This window comes from Acinonyx jubatus, chromosome B1, assembly GCF_027475565.1.
Source record: "Acinonyx jubatus isolate Ajub_Pintada_27869175 chromosome B1, VMU_Ajub_asm_v1.0, whole genome shotgun sequence".
Classification (NCBI taxonomy): domain Eukaryota; kingdom Metazoa; phylum Chordata; class Mammalia; order Carnivora; family Felidae; genus Acinonyx; species Acinonyx jubatus.
Window position 1 is genome coordinate 201,415,180 of NC_069382.1, and position 25,527 is coordinate 201,440,706.

Genomic DNA, 25,527 nt, shown 5'->3' on the forward strand with positions numbered 1-25,527 from the left:
CATGGTGCCATCTGGGCCCGGCTTCGGCTCCCCCTGTGCCGCCGTCAGTGGCGAGCTGCCCCGGGCTTTCGTGCTTCGCCCGCTTCTCGGGGCGCCAAGTGGCTGCCGGTGCTCCCGGTCACAGCGGCGGGACAGGGCAGGAAGCAGCGGGGGGCCCAGGGAGCAAGCCCGGGTTCTGCTTGGCAGGTGTGTTTATGGGATCTGGCAGAGGGTTTCCATTTGTGCGGCACGGGCAAGAAGGGCCTGCGAAGGTGAGGCCGAGCCGGGCGCATCCCCTCCGAACAAGGCGGACGGCGCTGGGCAGGCAGCTCACGGTACCTGGCTCACATCCCCTTGGGAAGTCTTGATTTTCAGATGTAAGGCCCCCAGAGCATCGGCCCTCCGAGGGCGGGGGCGCCTCCTCCTTCCCTGGCTCCCGCCTGAGAGCCGGGGTCTCCGCAAGCAGCCAACAAGGGCTCAAAGACAAAATGCCAGCATCATTCACAACGGGCCTCCCAGCTGCCCTGTTGAATCAAGCACCAGCTTACCCCCCTGCACTCGGGAGAGACACCACTTACCCCACATGTGTCAAAGGCTGGAAGGCACATCAGAGAAACGGCCTTTTCTCCCTAAAACAATGAAGGACAGTCTTTCCCTCAGGAGAATATGGTCCTGGTTGATTGAGCTACAGCTCAGTTATAAAGCTTTTGCCCCGGTGTGGGAATAAAATGGATATAAATGCACTTCAACTGGTAAAGTCATTTATTTTTTGCCTGTTGGTTGGCGAGAAATTCTGGTTGGGATTAAAGCATTTGTTTTAATAGCTCCCGTGTGACAGGCTCACGGTGATCTTGCACTGACACCAGGGACTGCTCGGCTGGCTCCGGAACACTGCACATGTCATACTGGGGCGTCAACCCAGCAGAAGGAGCATCAAGGCCAGGCAGACCCTAAGGCCACCCGATTTCAGAGACTCTGGCGTGGTAGACCGAAGCCCGGTCGTAATGGATCAGGCGGGGCGGGGGCGGGGGGGTGGGGACGGGGCCATCCTGAGACTCCTGCTCTCGGCTAGCGGCCGCCCAGAGCACCCCTGCCCCATCTAGGGGGTGGTGGGGCCACTGGCTGGGGTCCGCACACTCCTTCCTCCTGGCCTGTGTGTGCTTAGGCGTCGTACACATCTCTCTTTTCTGGGGTTGCTCTCACTTTTCTCAACCCCTGGACGGGGCGGTGGGGGGGACATGGTTCTTCCCACCCTCGCAGAAATCAGTCAGGACCTCTGGCTTCCTTTTCTTAGGGACAGCCTGACAGGGTTGAGGGAGAGTCCCCGTTCTACTCCTTAGGTCCGCTTTGGTCCCATGGGCCTGACTGTGAACTGTGACCTCCAGACTAAGGAGGTGGGCTGAGGTCAGGTGGCCACTTGGGGCCCAGCAGAGGGCTTGGGGTGCCAGTTCTGAGTGCTGGGTGCCATGTATTGTGTCAGGTGCTAAGTGCTATGTGCCGAGTTCTGAGGGTGCTAGGTGTTGTGTGCTCGGTGCTGAGAGTACTGAGTGCTGGGTCTGGGTGCAGAGGGTGCCGTATGGTGGGTGCTGGGTGCTCGGTGCCGAGTCCCTTGCAGACTGGGACTCAGGGGGTTGAGACTCGGGCCGGCAGCCGTGGGAGGGGCTCTGACAGAGCCTGCAGGCAGGGCAGTGCTCACACCTGTGCCTTCTGGCCCCGCTGGCAGTTCCTAAGATTTCCTCAGGACACGGCGGCCTCGTCCAGGCAGAAATGACGGACCCCGTGCTGAGTCTTGTTTCTTGGGCTGGGTGGTGGGCTTCTCGAGGGCAGGGTGCTGCCCACCGCATGCACCCCAAGCCGTGCTGGCCCCAGGCCTCTGCCTCCGCGGTTTGGCCCCCAGTGGTTTAAAAGCAAGGACCACAGACCCAGGGAAACCCCGGAGAGGTAGGGGGAGGGGGGAGAGGTGGGGGAAGGGAGGTGCAGGGGTGAGTATAGGAGGAAGGGTGGGCCTGGGGAAGCCTTAGCAGAGCTGCTGGTCTCAGGGCCACGGGACCATCCTGCACTTAGCTTCCCTTCAGAAGGAAGGTTCCAGAAACATGGACTGCCACTCCAGGCTTTGTACCTGGTCCATGGCCGTGAGAGAGAACAAGTTGCCCAGACCCAGGCTGGAGTCAGTCTCCCCCAGCGGGACCCACCCTTCCCAGGCTGGGAGCATCGTGGGAGGTCCCTGAGACTCAAGGCCAGGAGGAGAGGGGGCCTGGGGAGGCCTCCCATCCCTGGTCCTCGTCCCCTTCGGCAGACGAGGGGCCAAGGGCGGCGACCCCAGGGCCATGGCCACAGCGTCCTGCCTCATTGTCAGCACTGGTGAAGGGGCAGCCATGTGAGTGGCAGAGTGGCTGAATGGAGGGGCAGATACGTGGAGATTACAACCAGCCTCGAGCCGCGGCCGTGCCATCTGTCCCGGCGCTTGGCTCTGTTTGGGCTCACTAATTGGCATTTTCATCTCGCTTCTGTCTCTGTTTGTCCTCTCCAGAAAGCCAAGGCCGGCCTGGCGCCTGGCTCCACAGGCCCCGGGGCCCCTCCCCAGGGGGCGGGAGCATCTGATGGTCCCTGAGGGGAGGGGAGGGGGACTTTGCAAACAGCAGGAGGAAAATCCTCAGACCACTAATAAAGGTTTGCAAAGCCTTTGACAAAGGAGTTGACAGGCAGAGGAGAGGTGTTTGGGGCACAAGAAGAAGAGGGGCGTCTCAGAAAATCAGGGAAGTGCGTTCAGTACAGCAGCACCGGTGACTTGGCTGGGGCAGGGCTCCGGCCTGCTTGGGGGTCTCTAGGTCACCCTCCACCCAGCACCTCACAGTGCCTGAGGCAAGGCCACCCAGCCCAGGGTGGCCGGGTGAGACAGGGCCCCCCCCCCCCACCGGGCCTTGTGCCCGGCCTCCCACCAAGGGCTTGGAGGGGTGGGGACCCCGTGCCAGCAAGGACAGTGCAGAAGCCAACTTTCTTTCACCCAGTTCATCCTTGCTTGTTATTCTGACCTTGACCAGGGGCTGAGGTGGGAGCTGGCTTTAGTTCTCCTTTGTTCCTTCATGGGGACGGCCCCTCCCCTCAGGGGACTCTGCAGGGCTGCGTGTGCCCCACGGGGCGGGGCAGTGGGGGCAGGCAGCCCATGACCAGGACTTGGCTGTGGCAGGAACGTCCCTCGTTTCGTGTGCCTTGTTACAGTTGACGTGACTGATGTGGCCTCTCATCTTCACTTTCTCCTTTTTAAAGGGCTTCTGCTGTTTTACTTAATTTAATATACGGACTTACGTTTCTTTTTAAAAACCTTCTGCGGGTTTTGGAACCTACATGCCCTTTTAAAACATTATTTCAGCTCTAATTGTCACTGTCAGGAACCACACTGTGCATTCTGAGCCCTTGCCAGTGCTGTCCGGGAGTCCTGTGGCCCAGCCTCCGTCCACACCCACCTCCCGTCCGATTTGGACCTGGGCAGTTGGTATTGCCGAATGTCCTCTTAACATATAAGAAATATTTTGATCTTTGCGTTCAACTTAAAATTCTTTTTATTGTTTTCATTTTTGAGGCGGGGGGGGGGGGGGAGGGGCAGAGAGAGAGGGAGTCACAGAATCCCAAGCAGGCTCCAGGCTCTGAGGTGTCAGCACTGAGCCCAACTGAGGGCTCGAGCTCATGAACTGTGAGATCATGACCTGAGCTGAAGTCGGACGCTTAACCGACTGAGCCACCCAGGCGCCCCAATGTTTACTTATTTTTGAGAGAGAGAGAGAGAGAGAGAGTGCAAGCAGGGGAGGGGCAGAGAGGGAGACACAGAATCCGAAGCAGGCTCCAGGCTCCGAGCCCCATTGGGCCGTCAGCACAGAGCCCGACGCGGGGCTCGGACTCACAAACCGTGAGATCATGACCTGAGCCGCCCAGGCGCCCCACGTTCAACTTTATAAAAGATATGTGTACATATTTCTCTAACAGGAAACTGGATGCTTATGGTAGGGAATTGAAATAATACAGAAAAATATAAAGAAGTGATATGGAAAATCGAGATACAATGTTACTTTAAAATTCTGTTAGAATGTCTCATTACTTAATTTAAAAATATTTTTTCAAGGAGGGATGCCTTCAGTTCTATTTCTAATTTTAAAAGACTCTGCAAAGTGCTCTACGCGGTGCGTTTCTTAGAACTAGTCCGGGAGGGTCAGCGGGTTAGCACCAAAGGCTGAGAGGAGAGAGCCTCTCAGGATGACTGTGGTTTAAAATAGGTTTCAGCAGGAAACACTGTAACTGTCGTTTCCTTACAACAGGCTTCGAAGCTGGACGTTTCAGGGAAGTCTGGTTCATTCGCAGACGGATTTAGACAGAAACCCGCCCTTGGCGTGATGGGCTCAGAATCAGAACAGACTTCCCTCCAAGTTCAAGGAGCTGTTTGTCAACATTTGCCAGACTTCCCCCCACCATCCTGGCAGGGGTGTGGGGGAAGATGTGATTCTGATCCACACTGAATAAGAGTTTTTCCTTGAGTCCCCCCGCCCCCACCGCCCACGGGGGTCCTTGTGTGTTTCTCGGTCCTGTGCTCATTCTGACCAGCTCAGACGTTCCGGGATGGGGGGCACTGAGCTCTTGCCAGACCCCCTGCCCCATGCTCCTTACGTGGCGGTATCAGCCACTGGGGCTGGTGTCACGATGACGATGTAAGTAGTGCCCCCCGACGAGCCAAGCAGGGCAGTACAAACACTTCTTTCTTGTGATAAAGCCCTTGGCTTGCCCTGCAGCCAACATGTGTCTCGGTTTCCATTTGCCCAAGTTTCTGCGGACTGTCTCTCATGCTTCCCACGTCGGCCAGCAGCCCTTTACCACGACCCTTCCGTGCGGTCAAAGGTTCCAGATGGAGGGTTGGCTGTTCCTCTCCTCTGGTGCAGCTGCCCCAGGACTCTGGTACGTCCCGCTCCTGTCAGCACTGGTTCTTGCCCAGGCTGTCACTCAGCATGGGCTGGATTCCCCTGTCTTCTCTTACGGCTGGGTCCTCGGGAACGTTCTGTGGCAGGGTGCGTAGGGAGGAAGTCTCTGTGTTGTGCCTTCACACGTGACTGGCAGTTGGTTTTTAAATTGTTTCTTTAGTGTTTTGAGAGAGTGCACGTATGTGTGCACGCATGAGCAGGGGAGGAGCAGCGAGAGAGAGGGAGAGAGCGAATCGTGGGCAGGCTCCATGCCCCGTGCGGAGTCCAACTCGGGGCTCGACCCCGTGACCCTGGGATCATGGCCGAAATCAAGAGTCAGACGCGGTTCGTGGGTTCGAGCCCCGGGTCGGGCTCACTGCTGTCAGTGCAGAGCCTGCTTCAGGTCCTGACTCCCTCTCTCTCTGCCCCTCCCCTGCTTGCTCTCTTTCTCTCTCAAAAATAATAAAGTTTAAAAAAATTGTGAGGTTATTTTTTTGTTGTCTTCCAGATTCTAAAGTTGCTGTTGAATCATCAGATGCTATTCTTATTTCCAGGGCTCTTTGCATGACCTGCTTTTTATCTCCTCCCTCTCTAGAGGTTTTACTAGCATTCTGAAGTTTCAGGATTTTGTTGATTATTTATTTATTCCTTTTGAAAGAGAGAAAGAGAGAACTCGGGAGGGGAGAGGGAGACAGGATCCCAAGCAGGCTCCGAGCTGTCGGCACAGAGCCTGATTCACGGCCTCACACACTGTGAGATCAGGACCTGAGCCAAAACCAAGAGTCGGAGGCTCACCCGACGGAGCGCCCCCCAGACGCCCTTGGACTGCATTTTTAATTTCTACATTTATATTTAGCTTCCAAGAGCTCTTCTGTGTGTTCTAAACTACCCCCCCCCCCTTTAAAGAGTTTCCCTACTGGGGCGCCTGGAGGGCTCCGTCGGTTGAGCATTCGACACTTGGTCTCACAGTCCGTAGGTTTGAGGCCCGTATTGGGTTCTGCGCTGACAGTACAGAGCCTGCTCGGGATTTTCTGTCTCTCTCTCTCTCTGCCCCTACTCTTCTCCCTCTCTCTCTCTCTCTCTCAAGGTAAATAAATAGACTTAAACAAACAAACAAACAAAAAATATATATACATATATATAGAATACAAATAAAAATGAGAGTCACCCCGCCCTCTGTACTGTCCGTGTTCTCTGGGCCCCTCTTGCCTGTGATTCGGGAGCTGTCTTCACGGCGGAGGCATTCCTGGGCTGCGCATTCAGAGTGAGGTAAGAGAGCCTGATGGGGAACTTTGCTGGGTGGGACTTTGGGCTTGCCTGTGGAATAAACACGCGGTGAACTATCTTTAGGTCTTGTTTGGGGCTGTGGTCCCACTTCTCCGAAAACGGACCCTGCGTGGCTGGATGGCAGGGTCTGCAAACAGGGCAGGGGGCGAGGGCTTGGGGAGGGGTCTTCCGTGCCCACCTAACCCCCGTCTGCAGCTGGACTGTCGCCTCTGCCCCCAGTGCCCGAGTCTGCGGGGCTCTGGTTCGATTTCCCCAGGGAGATGACCGGGTGGGGCAGAACCTGTGCAAGGAACACGGTGCCCCTCGTGCGGCCCTCAGCCCGCCCAGCCCGCGCCCCCACGTCCCCGAGGCCGGCCCCTCCGCCCCTGCTGCCGAATCTGTGTCCTGGCGGGGCCTCCTCCGCTCAGTTCCGCCCCGCGACTGCCTTGCGTCTTCCCCAGACCTGACGTCTCCACTACCTGTTGTCTCCTCGCCTGTTCTGCGTGGCCTCGTGTGGTGATACTCTTACATTTCTTTCCTCCCGTCTGGAAAGGCCGTCGACAGGCACGTGTGTTCGACCCATCAGTGCGAGGGCACATGGCTTACGGACGGTCAGAGTTCTCCTGCCCAGTGTCCGGACGCCCGGTGTGAGCTTGCATGGGTTCACCGCCATCGACCTACCCGACACAAGTGTCGTGCATCACGGGCCCGGGGCTTTGCTCTCGTGAACCGCGATGCGTGGACATCCCCGCGCTTTCACCCCGTCGTGTCGTCGCTATTTACCGTGTTCTTGCCGTGAGCCAGACGCGGAGACGGTGTCTGTGTTGATGAAACATCTGTTCGGTGTGGGAAACGGAGGAGCACAAAGTGGGTGAAACACCGCGCCCGGCAGTGGTAGGCGCCACGCGAGAGGTGACTCGTGTGTCATCGGAGGCGCTGGCGCCACGGCTGCGGGAGGAGGGGTCTCTGGGGGAGCCGCTCGTCCCTGCCGGCACCAGCACAGGGTGGGAGGAGCAGGTGCACGGCCGCACCTGTTCTGACACGCGTCCCCCCCCCCCGAAAGATCACACAGACCCTCGTCCCCGACAGCGCTCCGTGATGGACGTCACACACGCGCTCCCCACACGGGATTCTGTGAAGCTGCTTGAATGGATAGAATGCTCTCACTTCCAATTGGTCTTCGTTCAACGTCTTTCACTTACTGAACACAGCGTTCAACACGTGACTTGTAGTTGCCGTGTTCACGAATCACACGCTTTAGGTAATTTTCTCTCACTTACTAATGCTTTTCTATGCTTGTTATGTGCCACTTAACTCTGTGCTGCTCGGGATGTCTCATCATATGCGTTTACGTGGTTGGCACGTCAGGGTTTGGGGTGGTGTCTCTGTCACGAGCTGCCCTGCCCCACTTGCTGGCGTGTCTGCTGATTGTTCTCTGGGTGCCAGACCTTCTGAGTTTCACCCTGTTACATGCTAGATGTTTTTGTTTTCCTGAATGTGTTCACGAGCTTTGCTCCAGATGTGCTCAAGTTGTGGAGACACTTTGATCTCTCTTGTCTTATTCTGGGGCTTTGTCAGGCAGGACCAGAGGAACACATAAGTCGGCGGGTAATTTTGCCCACAACCAAGGCCGTCCCTTCTCCCCGCTGTGACAGATGCGTTGGGGTTCGTGGCCTTTTCTGCTGGGGCTATTGGAGCACTCTCATTAAAAGGCAGAGGTTATCAGGGTGCCTGGGTGGCTCAGTGGGTTGAGCGTCTGACTCCGGCTCAGGTCACGATCTCACAGTCCGTGGGTTTGAGCCCCGTGTCCGGCTCTGTGCTGACGGCTCAGAGCCTGGAGTCTGCTTCAGATTCTGTGTCTCCTTCTCTCTGCCCCTCCCCTGCTTGCACTCTGATTTTCTCTGTCTCTCAAAAATAAACTTTTGGGGCACCTGGATGGTTCAGTTGGTTGAACGTCCAACTCTTGATTTTGGTTCAGGTCATGATCTCACAGTTTGTGGGTTCGAGCCCCATGTCGGGCTCTGTGCTGACAATGCGGAGTCTGCTTGGGATTCTCTCTCTCCCTCTGTTTCTCAAAATAAATAAATAAACTTAAAAAAAAAAAAAAGAAAATCAAGACCCAACTTATGCTACCTAGAAGAAACTCATTTAAGATTTTTTAAAAATGTTTATTTATTTTTGACAGAGAGAGGGAGCATGAGTGGGGCAGGGGCAGAGAGAGAGGGAGACACAGAGTCAGAAGCAGGCTCCAGGCTCTGAGCCGTCAGCACAGAGCCCGACGCGGGGCTCGAACTCACAGACTTCGAGATGGTGACCTGAGCCGAAGTCGGCCGCTCAACCAAACGAGCTACCCAGGCGCCCCTAGAAGAAACTCACTTTAAATATAAAAACATAAACATGGTGAAAGTAAAAAGATGGAAAAGACAAAGCGTGCTAATACTGATCAAAAGAAAGCTGGACTGGCCACAAAGTAGATTGCAGAGCAGAGGACGTTACCAGGGGTGATGGAAACCCTCTCTTGGTGACAAAGATGGTGACAGGTTAAAAGGAGGTGATCGTCTCACCTGCTTCCACAACTCGTACGGGCTCCAAAACACATACGTGAAAACGGGCGGACAGACAGCGAAAAGGACGAACAGACCCACGAGTCGGAGTGGAGACGCCCAGCAGCTGATGGAACAGGCAGAAGAGCAGTGGGGTCCACGAGAGTCCCCACGTTGTCAGCGAACCTGAGCTTCCACATCTGGAGAGCACTCCCGACGATACAGGACACGGTCTTCCCAAATACACACGGGACACATACAAAGATAGAACGTATTCTGGGCCATAAAACAAGTCTTGATGAATGTGAAAGATTCCGTTCTCTGACCATGGTGGCCACGGTGGCGTGGGACGAGAAATAAAGGACATCTGGAAAATCCCCCCAAGTATTTGGAAACTAAACAACACACTCTGAAGTAGCCCGTGGGTCTAAAGAGAATCTAGAAAGTGTTGTGAACAGAATGGAAATGAAAAAAAAAATCCACCAAAATTTGTGGGATTCACTAACGTGGTGTTTAGAGGGAAACATGTCCCTAAACACCCCTATTCAAAAAGAAGAAATGTCTCCCATGTTAGCCTCAGCTTCTAACATCAGAAACCAGGAAAAGAACAGCAAATGAAACCCAGAGTAAGCAGAAGAAAGGAAGCAATGAAGTTCAGAGCAGAAATGAATGAAAAAGGGAAAAAGAAAACCAAAGCTAGCTCTTCAAGGTCGAGAAAATTGGACTTGTATCCAAAATCCATAAGGAACTCTCGCCATCCGGTAACACCAGCAGAAGCAAGACCGGGGACCCTAATGCTCACTTCGTAAGTGGGCTGGGCCGCACTGTCGAGGTCACGTCACCGTGATGGCACATGTTGGTAGCAGGTGCCCTGCAGGTGATGTGCTGAGGACACTCCCCCTCCGGGGTCTTCCTTCCCAAACCCATAACCTCAGTCCGGCCATGAGAACGAACAGCAGACAAACCCTAATTGTGAGACAGAAAATTCCTGAAAAGTCCTCAAAGCTGTCAAGGTCATCAAAAACAAAGCAAGCCGGGGAAACTGTCAGCCAAGAGAAGCCAAAGGAGACGCGACAGCTGAATGTCACATGGTGTCCCGGACACCCTGGATGCGGTGCTGGGACAGAAGGACATCAGGCGAAAACTAAGGATGTCTGAACACAGCATGGACTTCAGTTAATAGTATCATCACTAGCGTGGCTTGTTAATTGTGATAAATGTATCACATTAATGTAACGTGTTAACAGGGGACACTGGGTGCGGGTATGTGAGAACTCTCTGTGCTGTCTTCCTCCAGCGTTTTTCTGCAAATCTAACATAAGTTTGTTTTTGAAAGTGTGCAAAGAATCTGAATAGGTATTCCACCAAAGAAGATATAAAAATAGCTATTAGGCACATAAAAATCTGCTGAACACCGTTAGCCATGAGCTGATAGCCCTCGACGGCCACCTGGACGGCTGGAATCTCAACGGACAACAGCAGATGTGGACAAGGGCACAGAGAAACGCAGGCCCTTGCTCAGCGCTGCTGGACTTTACTGTGGTGCAAGCACTTTGGAAAAGAGTTTGGCGTTTCTTCAGAAATGAACCCTAAATGTACCATACAATCGGCAATCCCTGCTAGGATCTGCCCGAGAGAGCTGAAGGCCCACGTCCACGCCCATTCAGAGCAACTTATTCACCAAAGACCCAAACTGGAAACACCCCGGATGTGCACGGGGCACGGGCAGGCGAGTGGAGAGACTGATCACGTGCATCTGTGTCACGGGCCAATTCGAGGAGCTGTTGATACGCACGGTGGCGTGAAAGCGTTAGGCGCAGTGGATGGAAACGGACCCGCCTCCCCGGTTCCGGCCTGTGGTATGATTGCACTTATCCGGAGTTCTAGGGAACGCGCCCTAGTCTCTGAGGACGGAGAGGACTGAGCGGTCGTCTGGGCCGGTTTCGTGGGAGGAGTTGCACAGGGCCGCCTGGAAACCTTGGGGGAACCGACGTGTCCGTCACCTCGGTCATGGTGATGGTTCCAGGGACGTGCACAGCTGTCAAACTGCATGAGTTCTGCGATGCCGACTGGCTCCACGACTGTTTTAAAAACGGGTTGTGATACGAGGACACCTGTGTGCAGCGGTCATGCACGCGGACCAGAACCTAGGTCTCGGTTGGAACCTGGGCGGCGGGGGGCGGGGGGGGGGCAGGTGGCAGCGGACAGGCGGGGCAGGCGTCTCAGCAGCCGCGGGGACCTCCCGCTGGAGGAGAGCGAGAGGGGCAGCGCACGCGGCCCCTGGCTGCGGGGGAGGAGGGGCACGGCGGCTCTGGGGCTCCTGTAGGAGAGGAGGCAGGCCATTGCCGGAGCCTCGGAGCCCTGCTCGCTACGGCCTGTGCACGGTGGCAGCAGGGTATTCTCGCAACGTGGAACCGTCTTCGCTTCCCCAAGATGGCCCCCCTGCGAACAAATTCCGTAAGAAACGCCAGCTTCCCTTCCTGTCTCTGGTTTAGCATTTCACACTGTCACGCAGGAGCTGGCCCACCGCTCGCTCTCTGTGCCAGATTTTGGCATCGTTCTTATGCAGATTTCACAAAAATAACCTGGGGAATTTCCTTCTTTTTTCTCCTTTCCAAGAACATTTTAAATATCATTGGGATTATCTGTTTCTTGAATGTTTGAAAGACTCCATCTGTGAATTCTTAGACATAGTTCTCAGTTTTTGACAACATTCTTCAGAAAACCTGCCTCGTTCACGTTTACAGACGTATTAGAATACGGTGCGCGAAATATTATTTGATCGTTTTCGTGTCCTTTCGATCTGCGGCGCCATTTCTCCCTCGTTTTCCCTAATTTTGTCATCTTTGTGCTTTCTTTCTGTCTTCTCGCCCCGAGCGGCCCTACCTACCGTATGTCAAGGTCGGCCCCTGAGCCGCCAGCCTGACCCGTGTCGTCTTCCTCACGCACTCTCTTTGCTGCTGGCGGTGCCCACCCCGGCCTTCTGCTTTCCCTGGTTCTTCCTCCGGAGACGCGAAGCGGCCGTGCGATTCTCTGTGTGTGTTCTGGCCGATGCAGGCGTGGTCCGGGGTCTGCAGCACCGGCTGCCCCTGGGGTTGGGGTGCGCTCGGGCCTCCTAGCTCCAGGTCCCAGGCACGCACAGTCGTGGTTTTACCCAGAGCTTCTAGCGCATTTGTCATTAGGTTTCGCGTGCACAGCGGCCCGGGGGGTGGGGCGCGTGTTCCTGGTGTCACTGTTTATCAGGCTGTCCGCTTCCAGGAGGCTGTCAGAGACGTGGCCTTACTCCTGCTTTGCTGTTGCAATGAGCTTGTCTCTGCAGCTTGACGGCTGTTTTCTCAGACGTAAGATTACAGTTGTTTTAAATTTGTACTCCTCGGGCGCCTGGGTGGCTCAGTCAGTTGAGCATCTGACTCTTCGTTTCGGTTCAGGTCAGATCCCAGTGTCATGGGACCGAGCCCCACGTCGGACTCTGTGCTGGCAGCATGGAGTCTGCTTGGGATTCTCTTTGTCTCTCCTCTCTCTCTCTCCCCTTCCCTGCTCTCTCTGCCCCTCCCCTCCTCTCTCTCTGCCCCTCCCCTGCTCTCTTTCTCTGCTCCTCCCCTGCTCTCTCTCTTCCTCTGCCCCTCCCCTGCTCTCTCTCTGCCCCTCCCCTGCTCTCTCTGCCCCTCTCCTGCTCTCTCTCTTTCTCTGCCCCTCCCCTACTCTCTCTGCCCCTGCCCTGCTCTCTCTCTTTCTCTGCTCCTCCCCTGCTCTCTCTCTTTCTCTGCTCCTCCCCTGCTCTCTCTCTTTCTCTGCCCCTCCCCTGCTCTCTTTTTCTCTCTCTGCCCCTCCCCTGCTCTCTCTCTTTCTCTGCCCCTTCCCTGCTCTCTCTCTCTCTGCCCCTCCCCTGCTCTCTTTCTCTGCCCCTCCCCTGCTCTCTCTCTCTGCTCCTCCCCTGCTGTCTCTCTGCCCCTCCCCTGGTCTCTCTCTTTCTCTGCCCCTCCCCTGCTCTCTCTCTCTGCCCTTCCCCTGCTCTCTCTCTGCCCCTCCCCTGCTCTCTCTCTGCCCCTCTTCTGCTCTCTCTCTTTCTCTGCCCCTCCCCTGCTCTCTTTTTCTCTCTCTGCCCTCCCCTGCTCTCTCTCTCTGCCCCTCCCCTGCTCTCTCTCTCTCTCTGCCCCACCCCTGTGCTCTCTCTCTCTCTCTCTCAAAATAAATAAATAACTAAACTTCAGTTGTATGCTTCTCTTTTTTTGTGATGAATATCAACAGTGTAACATGTGCCATTTTGCCCATGTTTTGGTGGGGGCTCAGTGGCGTTGAGGACAGTCACAGTGTCGCGGCACCACCGCCCCTTCCATCTCGTCGTCCCAAACTGACACTCTGTCGTCATTGCTCAGTGACTCCCCCCCTCCCCCGGCTCTGGCCCTCACCATCCACCTTCTGTCTCTATGACTTTGCCATTTGGAGGATCTCATATAAGTGCTGTATTGGTTCTTCTTTGTCTGGGGTATTTCACCCAGTGTGACATTTTGAGGGGTCATCTGTGTGGTGGCAGGTGTCAGAATTTCATTCTTGTTTCAGACTGAGTAATATTCCATTGTGTGGATGGACCACATTGTTTGTCCAGCCATCTGCTGGGGGACATTTGGGCTGTTTCCACCTGTCGGTTATTGTGAATACTGCTGTCTCCAGTCCTTTGGGGCATTTACCTAGGGGAACCCTTCCTGGGTCACAGGGGGACACTCTGATTTTTTCAGGAACCTCCACACTGTTTCCACAGTGGCTGTACTGTTTTACGTTCCCACGGACAGCACGCAGGCTCCCGGTTTCCCCACACCCTCGCCAAGGCTCGCTTTCTGTTTTTTGTCTTTTTAAACTATTATTATTTTGTAATAGTCATGGCTGTAAAGTGGGGTCTTATCGTGATGTAGAGCAACATTTGATACATTTTGCCAACATTCCATGAGTTTGAAAAGGACTCATGCTATTTTGTTCAGGGTTTAGGTTTGTAACCTACTGATCCTTTCTTCTGTCTGTCGATAATCGGAAAACATGGGTGTGTTCATACAGAGGGCTTTTCTCTGCTGGCTTTCCAAACAAGGCGTCTGTGATACTCTTTTGTCTGTACCTGGCCGTCAGCGCACACGGTGGTCCCTCGCGCTCACAGCCTGCACTCCCTGACATGCGCACATCATGGCCGAGTGGCTGTGTGGCCAAGATGTCACCTTGTCTCCGGCCTTTTCCCCGGCCCGCAGCTGCAGCAAACAGGCCCGTGTTCCTACAGGGAGGAGCGTTTGTTTTAATGGGACTGTTATGGAGGGATAGGGTGCGGGGTTGAAAGTCGGGGGGACGCGAGACGAAACGTGCCGGAGAGTGTCAGGTCGCCCACACTGCTGTGACCACCCCCCTCCCCCCCCCCCCCCCCGCCGGAGGCTGTGACAGGGCACAGCCCGGCATTCCCCCCCCTCCCCCAGCCCCCGCAGTGGCCATTGTCACGTTTAAAACCGCTCCGACCTGATGACCTTTGCACTGTCTGAAGCTCCCCAGACGTTTCTGGGACTCACGGTGAGGGTGCGTTTTTCCCTCTGGCCCGTGGGGCAGCTCTTCCCTGACGGTTGTACTACAGCCGTGTGAATCCTGATTGGTCCAAACCCCAACGAAAGAAAGAAGAAAGAATTGTTGCAGTTTCCGTTGGAAGGACGATCCACATCATCGGCGATTAATGGGTATCTGTAAACATCTCAGGTAGCCATTCGACCACATTTTCCCGGGATGTCACGAGTCCTTTAGGCGTGTGGCCACGTCACCAGCAGAACTTGGTATGTGTATTTTCTTATGAAATTCAGCAGAACTCCTTGCAGGGAGCCCCCTGCCCCACCTGTCACTGCGGCCTGCAGGGCGGGGCGCAGCGGGACCTGGGGCAGCTCCGTCGTGGATGCTGATGAAGCCCGGTTACTCTTCTAAGGTTCAAGTCTCACTTATGTGAGATCTTCGTGGAAGTCAGGCTCACAGAGGTGGTTCTCTTATGTTTACTTCCGGTGGTTCTAGAATTTTAGCTTTCACAGCTGGGTCTGTGATTGAGCTTTGCGTAAGGAGCGAGGCGAGGGAAGAAAGTGGCGCATTTGTTGGCCTGGGGACCCTAATGGTTTCAGTGCCGCTCGGCAGGGGGCTGCCCTTCCCTCTTGAGTTGTCTTGGCAGCTTTGTCACGGAGCAGTATTTCATCACGGACCAGGACGTTGGCCGAAGGGTTTGTTAAGACTTTATTTGTGGCTGAGTGCATGATACATATTTAAACAATTTTTTTAAGTTCATTATTTGCCAGGTATTTGTCGACCACCTACTACGTGCCAGATGCCGTTCTAGGTGGTGGGGGCACAGCCGCGAGCTGGTCAGTCCCTGCTCTCATAGAGCTCACTTTCTATCGGCCGAGACTGACAAGAAAAAAGCAAGCAAACTATCATTTCCGATAGTGGGACCTGGCTAAGGAGGGTGTCTTCTCTTTCCCGTTTTCATTTTGGGTTCATGTTCAGACCTATAATCGACAAGAATCTGTGCTGTCACACAGGAGTCCAGTGTGCTGCTTCCCCACCGAAATCTCAGTTATCCCAGCCCCATTTAGGGAAATCTGGTTCTTTCTCCCGGGTTCTGAGGCCCTTCCTCTGTCACCGGTGTCCCAGTCCCGTGTCTGTGTGTTTGTGGGTCTGCGGAAGGGCTCTCCCCTCCGACCCCTTTTTTTCTGCGTTCCTCCCCTGCACCACAGCCAGGCTGCTGTCTGCTGGGTCCTGTCTTCTTCCTGGCTCTTCCCTCAGCTTTCTGTCCTGACCATTAGGAGACGTGTAGCTCTTTGTATGCAAAACTCTTAGCTTGTCAAACTTCACAGAATTTCCTTTCTAACTCTTGGGGGTGTGATCGAGATCGCACCCATCCGTAACTCACGTTGGGGAGAACGGAGTGCTGAGTTACAGAGTCTCCCCAGCCATGAATGTGACAAGTGCCTTTATTTGTTTAGATATTTTTTAGTTTTTCATTAAATTTTGTAATTTTTCCTATAGAGTTACTTCAAGTTAAAAAACACTTTTCTCTTTTTAAAAACTGACTTCCATCCAAATATAACACGGAATCCTGGATTGGATCCTGGAACCGGAAAGGGACAGTAGTGGAAAAAGTGGTGACATTCGAACAAAGTCTGTGGTCCACTTCACAGTGTCGTACCTGTGTCGTTTTAATGGTTTTGATGAAGGTGTTATGGTTGACATTAGAAGGATCTGGTCAGGTATGTGCAGGAACCCTTTGTAGCACCTGCATGACTTCTGTAAATCGGAAACCATTTCAAAATGAAGTTTCAAAAATCAACATGTTGATTGGCTTATGTATTATTTAAATATGCATACTTTCAATTACGTATAAGGTACCATAAATGAACCCACCATGGTAGTGAACACTGAGCAGGGTTCTGACTACAGGGGTGACTAGTGTATGCGAGGAGCCCCGGGAAAGGCTGTCTGGGAAGATACTGGGTCAGGAGTAGTGGACAAAGTTCTGGAAAACGAGCTCAAGGAAGGGCAGCAAGTGCAAAGGCCCTGAGGTAGGAACGTCAGAGCCTGTAACTCCGCCCCTGCCTCCCCAGGCCTGCAGAGAAAACTTCTGAGAGTTGAGGGGAGTGCTATTATGTTGGCAGGGGCATCGAGGGAGGAGGATCTGGCGGGTGGGGCTGTGGGCAGACGGAGTGGATAGAACTGGGGCAGGTAGGGGCCCGGGCAGGGCCTGGCAGCTCCCACCGGCTGGGTGGGCATGCAGACCCCCTGCTCATGCTTCTCATCACTGGGGTTCTGTGAACCTCAGTGAGTGGCCCTCTCTGGCTGTTGTTGGATTTCTGCATGCCACCGCCCCCACCCCCCGCCAAGTACAGGACCCACTCCTGAGTGGAAAGATGCCCCCACCTCGTCCTGAGCTGGGTCTGCGTCCCCCAACCCCAGGCACTGGTTTCTCACTTCTCACCTGGGAAACTCAGGCTCAGAGAAGAGTGACGGAAAAGATGGGGTAGACTCCACCCCCTCTCCCATGCTGATGCCCCTGGGGGCCAGCGTGGGACCCTGGCTGCGGGACCCCCAGCCTCAGATACCACCCACCTTCCTCAGTCAGAGACTTTGGACCCTGAGCGTGGGGTGGAAGTGCCCCGTGCCGGTCTCCTCATCTGTAAATGTGGCTGGTGGCTCTGGAGCAGGGACCCCCTAGGCATCACCGCCGGCAGCCCCGCCCTGGCCGAGCTAGCCTGGCCGCCCCGGCTTCTGCGCCAGGACAGCAAATGGCATGTTGGGTTTCTGTGCCAGGAACAAGCTTCCCACGGTTTCTGCCGTGGCGCCGGCTGCCCTTCGAATTCCCAGCCAGGTGGGGCTTCCGGAAGTGTGTTTGCGCAGCAGTGGAGGCCATGCAGGGGAGGGTGGGGGGCCAGTGGTCCTTGCCACATGGCACCGTGGATGCCCCAAAGGGTGGTCCCATTCAGACAGTGAGTGGCTTCGCAGCCAGCCGGTGTGGCACGAATCCACACCGCTGCAGTGACCTCTGGTCCCCTTACCCTGGTCTAGGAGAGGCCATCCAGCCTCCCAGGGCCACCCTTCTGACTGAGGGACTAGCTCCTCCTTTGGCTTTCCCTAACCCTCTGGCCAAATGGACCCACCCAGAGCTCAACTAGAGGCAAGACAAGAACGCCAGGGACCCTGGGGAGCCCATGAAACTCAGAGCCAGAAGGGTCCTAGGCAAGCCTCCCCTCCCAGGCCCACACCTGGTGTAGCAGAGCTCAGCACACAGCTGGTGCCCAATAAATGCATATTTGATCACTAGGCCTATAGCCCATGTGATGCGTTGGAGAAGCGGGTTTAGAGGCTGCCAAGTAAGGGCGCCCCCCGCAGCCCTCACCCCTCCCAGGAGAGGTTTACCAGTTCTGCTTTAAGACATCAGTCCTTCCTAAGAGGGAGGAAAAGCAGCTGGTCACTCTCACTTTAGTGTGAATTAGCTTGTTCAAGGGGGGAGATGTACACTGATGCTCTGGTTGGCCAACAGGCCAAACAGGTGGGGGAAATTGCAGCTGCTCCCTGGATTGTGGGAGTTTGTTCCTGCCCCCCCCCCCCGCCCCCGCCAGAGGTAGCAGCAGCGCCAGGAGGCACAGAGAATCTGCTTCGTCATCTGGGCAACTATTGGAAGAGTCAGTGACTAGACTCTATGACCTGCTTTCCCTTGAAACACTGGCTTCAAATATGCTTTACAGAATTCTGCAGATGTGCCTGAAAGCTGACCCTGAGGTTTTAGTTTTCTGTTAGTCTGGATCCGTGTCAAAATGCCTGGTACAGGAGGACTCCCTGTCCCCACAGTGACATGGTGGCAAGTTGCCCTTAGCCTCTCCATCCCCCGAGACCCTGTGGTAGTTTCCAGCAGCTAAGAAGGCCCACGGTGTAGGTGTGGCCCAGCCTGACAAACATCTAGTTTTCGGCCCAGAACACTCAATCAAAGAGTTGTCCTATTGCCACCAATAGCTGGTGGCCTTCCAAACTTCTTCCTCTGCTCACCGGGTGGGGCGGGGGCGGGGGGGGGGTATCACTCCCGAGTAACAGGCAAAAGCAGCATATGGCACAGATATCTGCAGGGAGGGGACTCTCTCCAGGTTCAGTACTACACGGACCTGTGCAGTATCACGTGAGTGCGGTACTACAAGGACATGGAAAGAGAGGATCAGAACATGGAGTCGCTGCATGTGGAGAGAAGGGGGCAGTACGGAGCTGGGCCTCAATGCCAGTGTGGGGATGGGGGCCCTTCTGGAGAGGGGCAGTCGTGTCAGCGCCCACCTTCACAAACTTACCTGAGGGGTTCTTGTGTGTCTCCACCTCGCTGTCCACCTCACTGTTCGTGCCCAAGGCGTGGACTCGGCTAGCCCTGGGCCATGCTTGTGAGGGCTCATCCCGGGACCAGAGGACAGAGGCAAGACCCTCAGGGGCCGGTGCCGGCGAGGCTGACGGAAGGGTGGGAGTGGGGCTGGGCAGTCACTGGCCCTCGCTCAGGGTCACAGGAGGTGGATGGCAGGCACAGGGGAGCCCAGGGGTAGGTGGACCCATTATGGATGCGGCCAGTTCCCAGGAAGCCTGCAGGGGTGAGGGGAACGGCTGCCTCGCTCCCACTGGCCATGCGGGGGCGCCCCCACGGGCTGACCGCCCCGGGCTGAGATCAGCGCCCACCAGCCCCGCCGACGACGGTGCCTGTGAGGGGGGCCTCTCCGCTCCCAGCAGCCACCGGGGGCCAGGGCCCACTGCGGTGCCAGCCGAGCTCTGAGGCTGTAATTACGCGTCTCTGTCCTATGGGCCGAGTCACGGAGGGCGTCCAGGAAGGTGTTTTGTTGTCGCCTGTGAATCAGGAGCTCATGAGAAAAGTGGTGGCTGGTGCAGCAGAGAAATTAGGGCCTTGGTGCTACGGCACACGGCCCCCAGCCGCTCTGCCCGCCGCCCTCAGCCCCTGCTGGGAGCCTCTGCAGACACCGAACCCCCGAGCCCCCTTGCTCCTGGCATTCAGCCACTCCTTCCAGCACCTTCGGAATGCTGAGCTTGTTGGACACGAGAGCCAGAGGAGATACACGCCAGGGGCTCCCGGGCCCACGCGGGCACGCGCACACGCCATACACACACATCCTCAGCTGCAAGCGCACACACACACGCACCCGCGCGTGCGTGCACACACACACACGTACACACATCCGCAGCTGCAAGCACACGCGCGCACGCACACACTTCTGCAGATGCAAGCACACACACACCCGCGCGTGCACACACACACAAGCACACACACATCCGCAGCCTCAACCACACATGCGCACACATCCTCAGCTGCAAGCACACGTGTGTACACGCACACACACGCAGCTGTAAGCGCGCGCGCACACACACCTGCGCGCGCGCGCGCACACGCACACACACCCGCGCGTGCGCGCACACGCTCACACACACACACACACACACACACACGCATCCGCGGCTGCAAGCGCACGCGCACACACCCATGCCAGCACCGCGGGCGCACGTCCACACTTCCTGCCAGCGCTGACCTCCGCCCGACACTCACGCAGGCCAGGCTGCCCCTGACGGCGGGGAGCGCTCCGGAACCAGCGGAGGGGGGTGGGGCGGGCCTGGACCCTCGCTGGCCGGACTCACCGGCTTTCTGTCCCCAGGGGCCACAAAGGACATGGGGAAGATGCTCGGGGGTGACGAGGAGAAGGACCCCGATGCGGCCAAGAAGGAGGAGGAGCGCCAGGAAGCCCTGCGGCAGGAGGAGGAGGAGCGCAAAGCCAAGTACGCCAAGATGGAGGCGGAACGCGAGGCCATGCGGCAGGGCATCCGAGACAAGGTGGGCGCGGGGCCTGGGGGGCTGCCCCGCACCCTCTCCTTCGCCTGGCTCCATGGAGCACATCTCTGGATTGCATACTCTGGAGCCCACATCAGCTACCCAGGCTCGCCAGGATGACGGTTCACCTGTGGGCCCGCGTCTTTGCTGCTCTTACCAGTGGGGCTGTAACGAGGGGGGCGCCCTGCTCTTACAGTGGGGCTGGCCATGGTTTCACCTGCCCCGCCTGATCGCTTTTCCAGCTATTGCGGGATTAGGCAGGAGCAGTGAGTCAGGACCTGCCTCCAGAGGACCCACCAGCAGCGAAGATAGGGGTGTGTTGGGGAGCAGACACCTGCTGGGATCTGCCTGATCACCCCAAGCTGAGTGTGCCAGGTGGGGGCCTTGCCTCTGTGGCTGCAGAGCTAAATGAGACAGTGGTCGCCTGGCCAGGCATCGGTGGGGGAGCGGTGCTGGGCGGATGGGGACGATGGTGAGCCCCTCCACCCATGGGTCAGAGGCAGCTCCGGAGGGGTTCCAACGCGTTCTGTCGCTGGAGCCCCAGGTCTTCCCGGCCACACCACTCTAACCTCCGGAATTTGGCCCCCTCCCTCCTATGAGCCTTCAGCTCGGGAAAAATACCCACCTGCCCCAGGGTCCCCCAGAAACGGAAGAATGGGGGGTGGGGGTGGCTGTGGCTGGGGGAGATCTGGCCCCCTTGCCAGCAGCTGTACTGAGTGGTGAGGGCAGTGTGCCCGCTTGGGTGTGGGGAGCACCTGGTCCCCTCTGCACCCAGCACCATGGAGTGACCCAGCCCCCGGGTCCTGCCCCTAAGAGAATCTGCCTGACTCTCATGTCCGCTGAGCCCTCTTCCACCTGTCCAGGTAACCCTCCCCACTTTCTCCTGCGCCTGCCCTTCAGATGGGGCTCCCCCAGATTATTCTTGCCGGGTCCCGCCCACAGACCTTCACCCCGGCACACAAATGTGCCCGCCTTGTGCGTAGACACCCTGTGGCTTCAGGAGTCTGTTGGACTCTGTGCCCTTGGCTGGAGGGAAGCTCTCTTTGGTCTGACCTAGTTTCTGGAAGTGTTTCCCTCCCCCGCCCAAGCTCCACCCCACAGGGCTCCAAGCCACATGTCCCTCCTTTCCTTTCCAAGCCCAAGGGCCACTGCCGTCCACCGTAAGGTTGTCCCAGAATGGTGACCCAGGAAGAGGGCCTGTGCTTCTTGGGCGAGGGAGTGCCTGGTGTCCGGGCGGCTTGTGACACGCCGTGCCTTTGGCTGACCTGATATCAGTGCTCAGTAGGGAGGGCCCTCTGGTCAGTGTGCCCGCTGCCAAAGAGTTCTCGGGGTGCCCTCGTCAGGTCCTCATTGAGACCCTCGTAGCACTCCTGGCAGTTGTTCAGGGTACATAGGGGCGTGTGGGCTGCTCAGGGCTCCTGCTGAAGAAACCTAGGTAAACCCTTCATTCCTCTTTCCTCGATGTCTGACAGTTGCCCAAGGGGGCCCCAGCTCTGGTCACGGCTGGGCAGAGAGCAAGGCTCCCCCCCCCTCTCTGATCGCTGCTGAAGGTGGCCCTTGCCTCCCCCGTGCCTGAAGCCATCTGCAGCCTCAGAGAGGAGAAGGTGCAGAGGTTTCCTTCAGTACCTTTAGCGAGCTGCGGGCGGGGGACATAGCAGCCCCCCCGACATCCGGAAGCAGAAGGAAGGCCCTTCTTGGAGAGCGAGGGCGTTCCCCCCTCCGCCCAAGCACCAGAAGCAGAACCCACCACTTCTGGTGGGGCTGGCGAGGACAGAGGAGTGTACAGTGGGGTGAGTCCTCCGCCTGGGCGGAAGTGTGTCCTCCCCGGGGCCCGTGATCCTGTGCTTGTGTGTCCCCCAGCAGGAATCGGAGCTTGTGGCTACTTGCCGACACCCACACGCTGCCCCAGTTTCCCCTCTTCATCCTTGTTAATGCTTCTGCTCCCGTGCATTCCCTAATGTGTGATCCGGAAGCTCAGACCCGGCCAACGGGCGCCCCTCTTTCCAGCCCGAGTGGGTCCTGCGCTCGGCCCGTCAGACAGACCACCAGCCCCCAACAGCATGAGTCCAGCTTGCCCCCACCCGCTTCCCACCAGCCCTGAGACAGGAGGCCTCACGCTGAGCACAAGCTCCCCGTCTGAGGAGCTGGTGATGGCCGGGGGGTAAGGGGCACACATTAGCCCCTTGGAAACGAATTCTTGCAGTTCCGGAGCCCAGAAGTCCCGAATCAGCATGTGGGCAGGACTGCCCTCCCTCTGGAACCTGCAGGAGAGAACCTTCCTCGCCTCCTACAGTCCTCTTGCGGTGGCTCTGGCAGTCCTTGGCGTCCTTGGCGTCCTTGGCTTGTGGCGGTGCCCACTCCGGTCTTCCTCCGTTTTCAGACGCCTCTGTCCTTTTCTTTCTCTTACAAGGAAACTCTTACTGCATTTAGGGCCCAGGGCGATCTCGTCTCCTTATCTTAGTTACATCTGCAGAGACCCTGTTTCCAAATAAGGTCACATTTTGAGGTTCCAGGTGACAAGAGTTTTGGGGGGCACCATTCAACCCACTAGAGACGGGAGACCTGGGTAAGAGCTGAGGGCAGAGACACACACAGGAGACCGGAAATGGAGGGCTCAGGGGTGGCCAGGAGTATGGGCTGAGGGCACGCCTAGGGGGGCTCCACTTAGGGCTGCCATTGGGCACTCGCCTCCGCTGGCTGTCCACGAGGGGCGGGCGTTGTAGCCACGTCTAGGGGGACTTGGCCAGGCATGACGGTCTGACCTCACGGCACCCGACCAGGGGTCTGGGGCTGTGTGGGCCGGCCAGCCCCAGAGCAATGGGTGACCCGCCACTGTGTGCACATGTCCTGCCCGCCCCTCCCACCGCTCCTAGACCACAGCCCAGGCCGGCAGAGGCCACGGCCAGCCTCCTGGGAAGGCGAGGTGGGTGGGTAGGGTGGAGAGGCCAGGGGTGGGGCGGGGTCACTGGCACCCCATAGGGACCGACCTCCCCTCCCCCCGCTTCCCCCCTCAATGTGGCCCCCCAAGCCCTGAGCCCTGGCTTCTGCTGTCGCTCCGGCATTCTCCTTGAGGGTTCCCCCCCCCCCCCACGGCCCCCCGGCACCAGGCACCCTCCTGGGTGGGATTTTGCCATCAGGGGTCTTGGTGGTGGTCTGTGGGGCCAGGGGCTCCCGACAGCCTTTCTCAGCCGCAGGCAATGTTCTCTCCACCAATCTGCGGTTACGGGAGGGGTCCGGCCCTCCCAGTACTGTGTGGCCCGGGCTCCAGCCTGGGGCCTGGAGACCGCTTGCCGGTCTGAGCCCCGCCCCTCCCCCACAGTACGGCATCAAGAAGAAGGAAGAGCGTGAAGCTGAGGCCCAGGCCGCCATGGAGGCCAATTCGGAGGGCAGCCTGACGCGGCCGAAGAAAGCCATCCCGCCCGGCTGTGGGGACGAGCCGGAGGAGGAGGACGAGAGCATCCTGGACACCGTCATCAAGTACCTGCCCGGGCCGCTGCAGGACATGTTCAAGAAGTAATGCCCCGGCGCCGGACACAGCCCGCCTGAGCCCGGACCCCCACCCCTGCCGCCCCCCTTGCCTACCTACCCCCTGTACATGCCCTCCTCAGAGGCCCCTGAAGGGATGTCGGGAGCAGAGTGCAGTCCCCCAATGCCAATATAAGCCATAGTCCTAGACCTACCCGCCCCATGCCCCCTCGCGCCTCGGAAGCCTGCGCTCACCTCTCGCCACCAGCCCACTCCCCTCACTGCCATTGCCACCGCCTGGGGGGGAGGGGTGCCCGCCCCTCCCCAGGGCCCCCGTGGACCGGCCCACGTGCTCCTCTGGGTTGGACCCTCCTCCCCCAGAGCCTGGGACGTCCCTTACTGCTCCCGCCCTTCACACCCACCCAGCAGTGCCCGAGGCCAGGGCCACCGAAGGGCCAGCATCCAGACCAGCCGTCGGTGCGCCGTCCCTGCGTTGTTGGGCGCTTGTCCCGTCCCAAACTCAGGAGCACAGCCATAGTGGGGGGAAGGCGGGCGTGCGGGCTGGGAGGGGAGCTGCGGCAGGGGTGGGGAGCCTCCCCCACCCCCGCAGTGACACCTGGGCTGCAGGGTCTGAACCCTGCAGTCTGCAGGTTGCCCACCTCCACCTGCACCCCTCACATTGTCCTTCTGTCTCAACCTGTCCTCCACCCCCCCTTCTCGGCCCACTCCTCTGGAAGGCTTTGCTTCGGACAAATACCAGGACCCGGTTCTCTTCCAAACGAAGGGAAACCAAGCAATAGGCCTGGGGGAGCTCCGACACGCCCCCCCCCCCCCCCCCGCCCGCCGCCCTGCGCAGCGTGGAACAGTGCAGCCCCTCCCGCGCCCTGTGACTCCCCGCCCCTCTGCGTCCGTCGGCCCAGCCCTCTCCCCTCCCTGGTTGGCACCTCCTATCTTCTTAGCGGAGGCCGCTCTGGGGTCGCGGGCTCCCCTGCCCTCACCCTCTGTGCGCCTGCACCTTCCACAAGAGCGGGGAGGAGGCTCAGGCCCTCGGATGAGCGCGGCACCTGGAGACGGTCCCTGAGGCCCTCCTCCGCCAGCCAGGTGCGGGCCCCTCGAGGTGGGGACCTGCCAGGTGGCCCCACCTCGGCGCAGGTGAAGTCTGTGGGGAGCCACCGCGGGCCTCCCTGACCCTCTGTCTCTTCATCCTTGTTTTCCTCTGCATCACGATATGTTGAATCTCAGGTAAATGAGGTCTTACGTGTTTGGGGAGTTCTATCGGGACAGAAGGCCCGTCGCCTCGGTGTCCGGGGGCCCCTTTCTGTCCGTGTCACACATTCATCGCGTCCACGTGTTGTGGGCCAGGGGCGCGGCCCCACGTAGCTCTTTAGAGAAGCCATAACAATAGACTGCAATACTACCTTCGGACGCCCTGCGCCCTCCGACTCCTCCCGGTCCCGTGTCTTTTTTAAATGCCTGTTTTCACACGTCAACAAGCCCGCTCCGAGCAGACAGGGCCTTGTCTCGTAGAAACCCCGCATCCCGTTCCCAGCGCATGGGGCGCCCGGAGCCGCCAAGCTTAGCGTAGACCGTGGATGTCGTCCGTCCTTCTGTCCTTGCGCCTGCCTCCTCCTGCATGTGGGGGGCCGCCGCGTGTGTTCTCTCTGGATGGAATCACAGCCAATAAACACGCTAGTGAGTTCACACCGCGTGGCCCTTCTCTCCGGAGTCCTGAGGCCCTCGCGGGCGGCCGACGTGGGCAGACTGGGAGGAGGGCCCGGACCCTGTCGGATGAGCCTCACTTAGTCCGACGTGCTGCCACATAGGAAATCCCTTTCCCTCTTGCTGGGACGACTGCGGGGTCTCCCCACCGCCCTGACCCAGATTCACCCGTTGCTCCTAAGGCAGCCCCAGAGTAATCATCTAAAAGGCAGACCAGCGCCTCTGGGGCTCCCTGCCCCCTCCCCTTTGG

At 57.8% G+C, this 25,527-nt stretch overlaps 1 protein-coding gene across 4 annotated transcripts in view; it reads left to right on the top strand.

The window, feature by feature from the left end:
- Positions 1-25,259, top strand: part of CPLX1 (complexin 1) — a 33,285-nt gene extending 8,026 nt beyond the window's left edge. For all 4 annotated transcript variants that reach the window (XM_053217743.1, XM_027062009.2, XM_053217742.1 and 1 more), the window contains exons 3-4: positions 19,921-20,096; positions 23,413-25,259. In XM_053217743.1, the coding sequence (XP_053073718.1) occupies positions 19,921-20,096; positions 23,413-23,610 (374 nt within the window). In that variant the 3' untranslated portion in view covers positions 23,611-25,259. The remainder of the gene's footprint in view (positions 1-19,920; positions 20,097-23,412) is intronic.
- Positions 25,260-25,527: the final 268 nt, after the last annotated feature.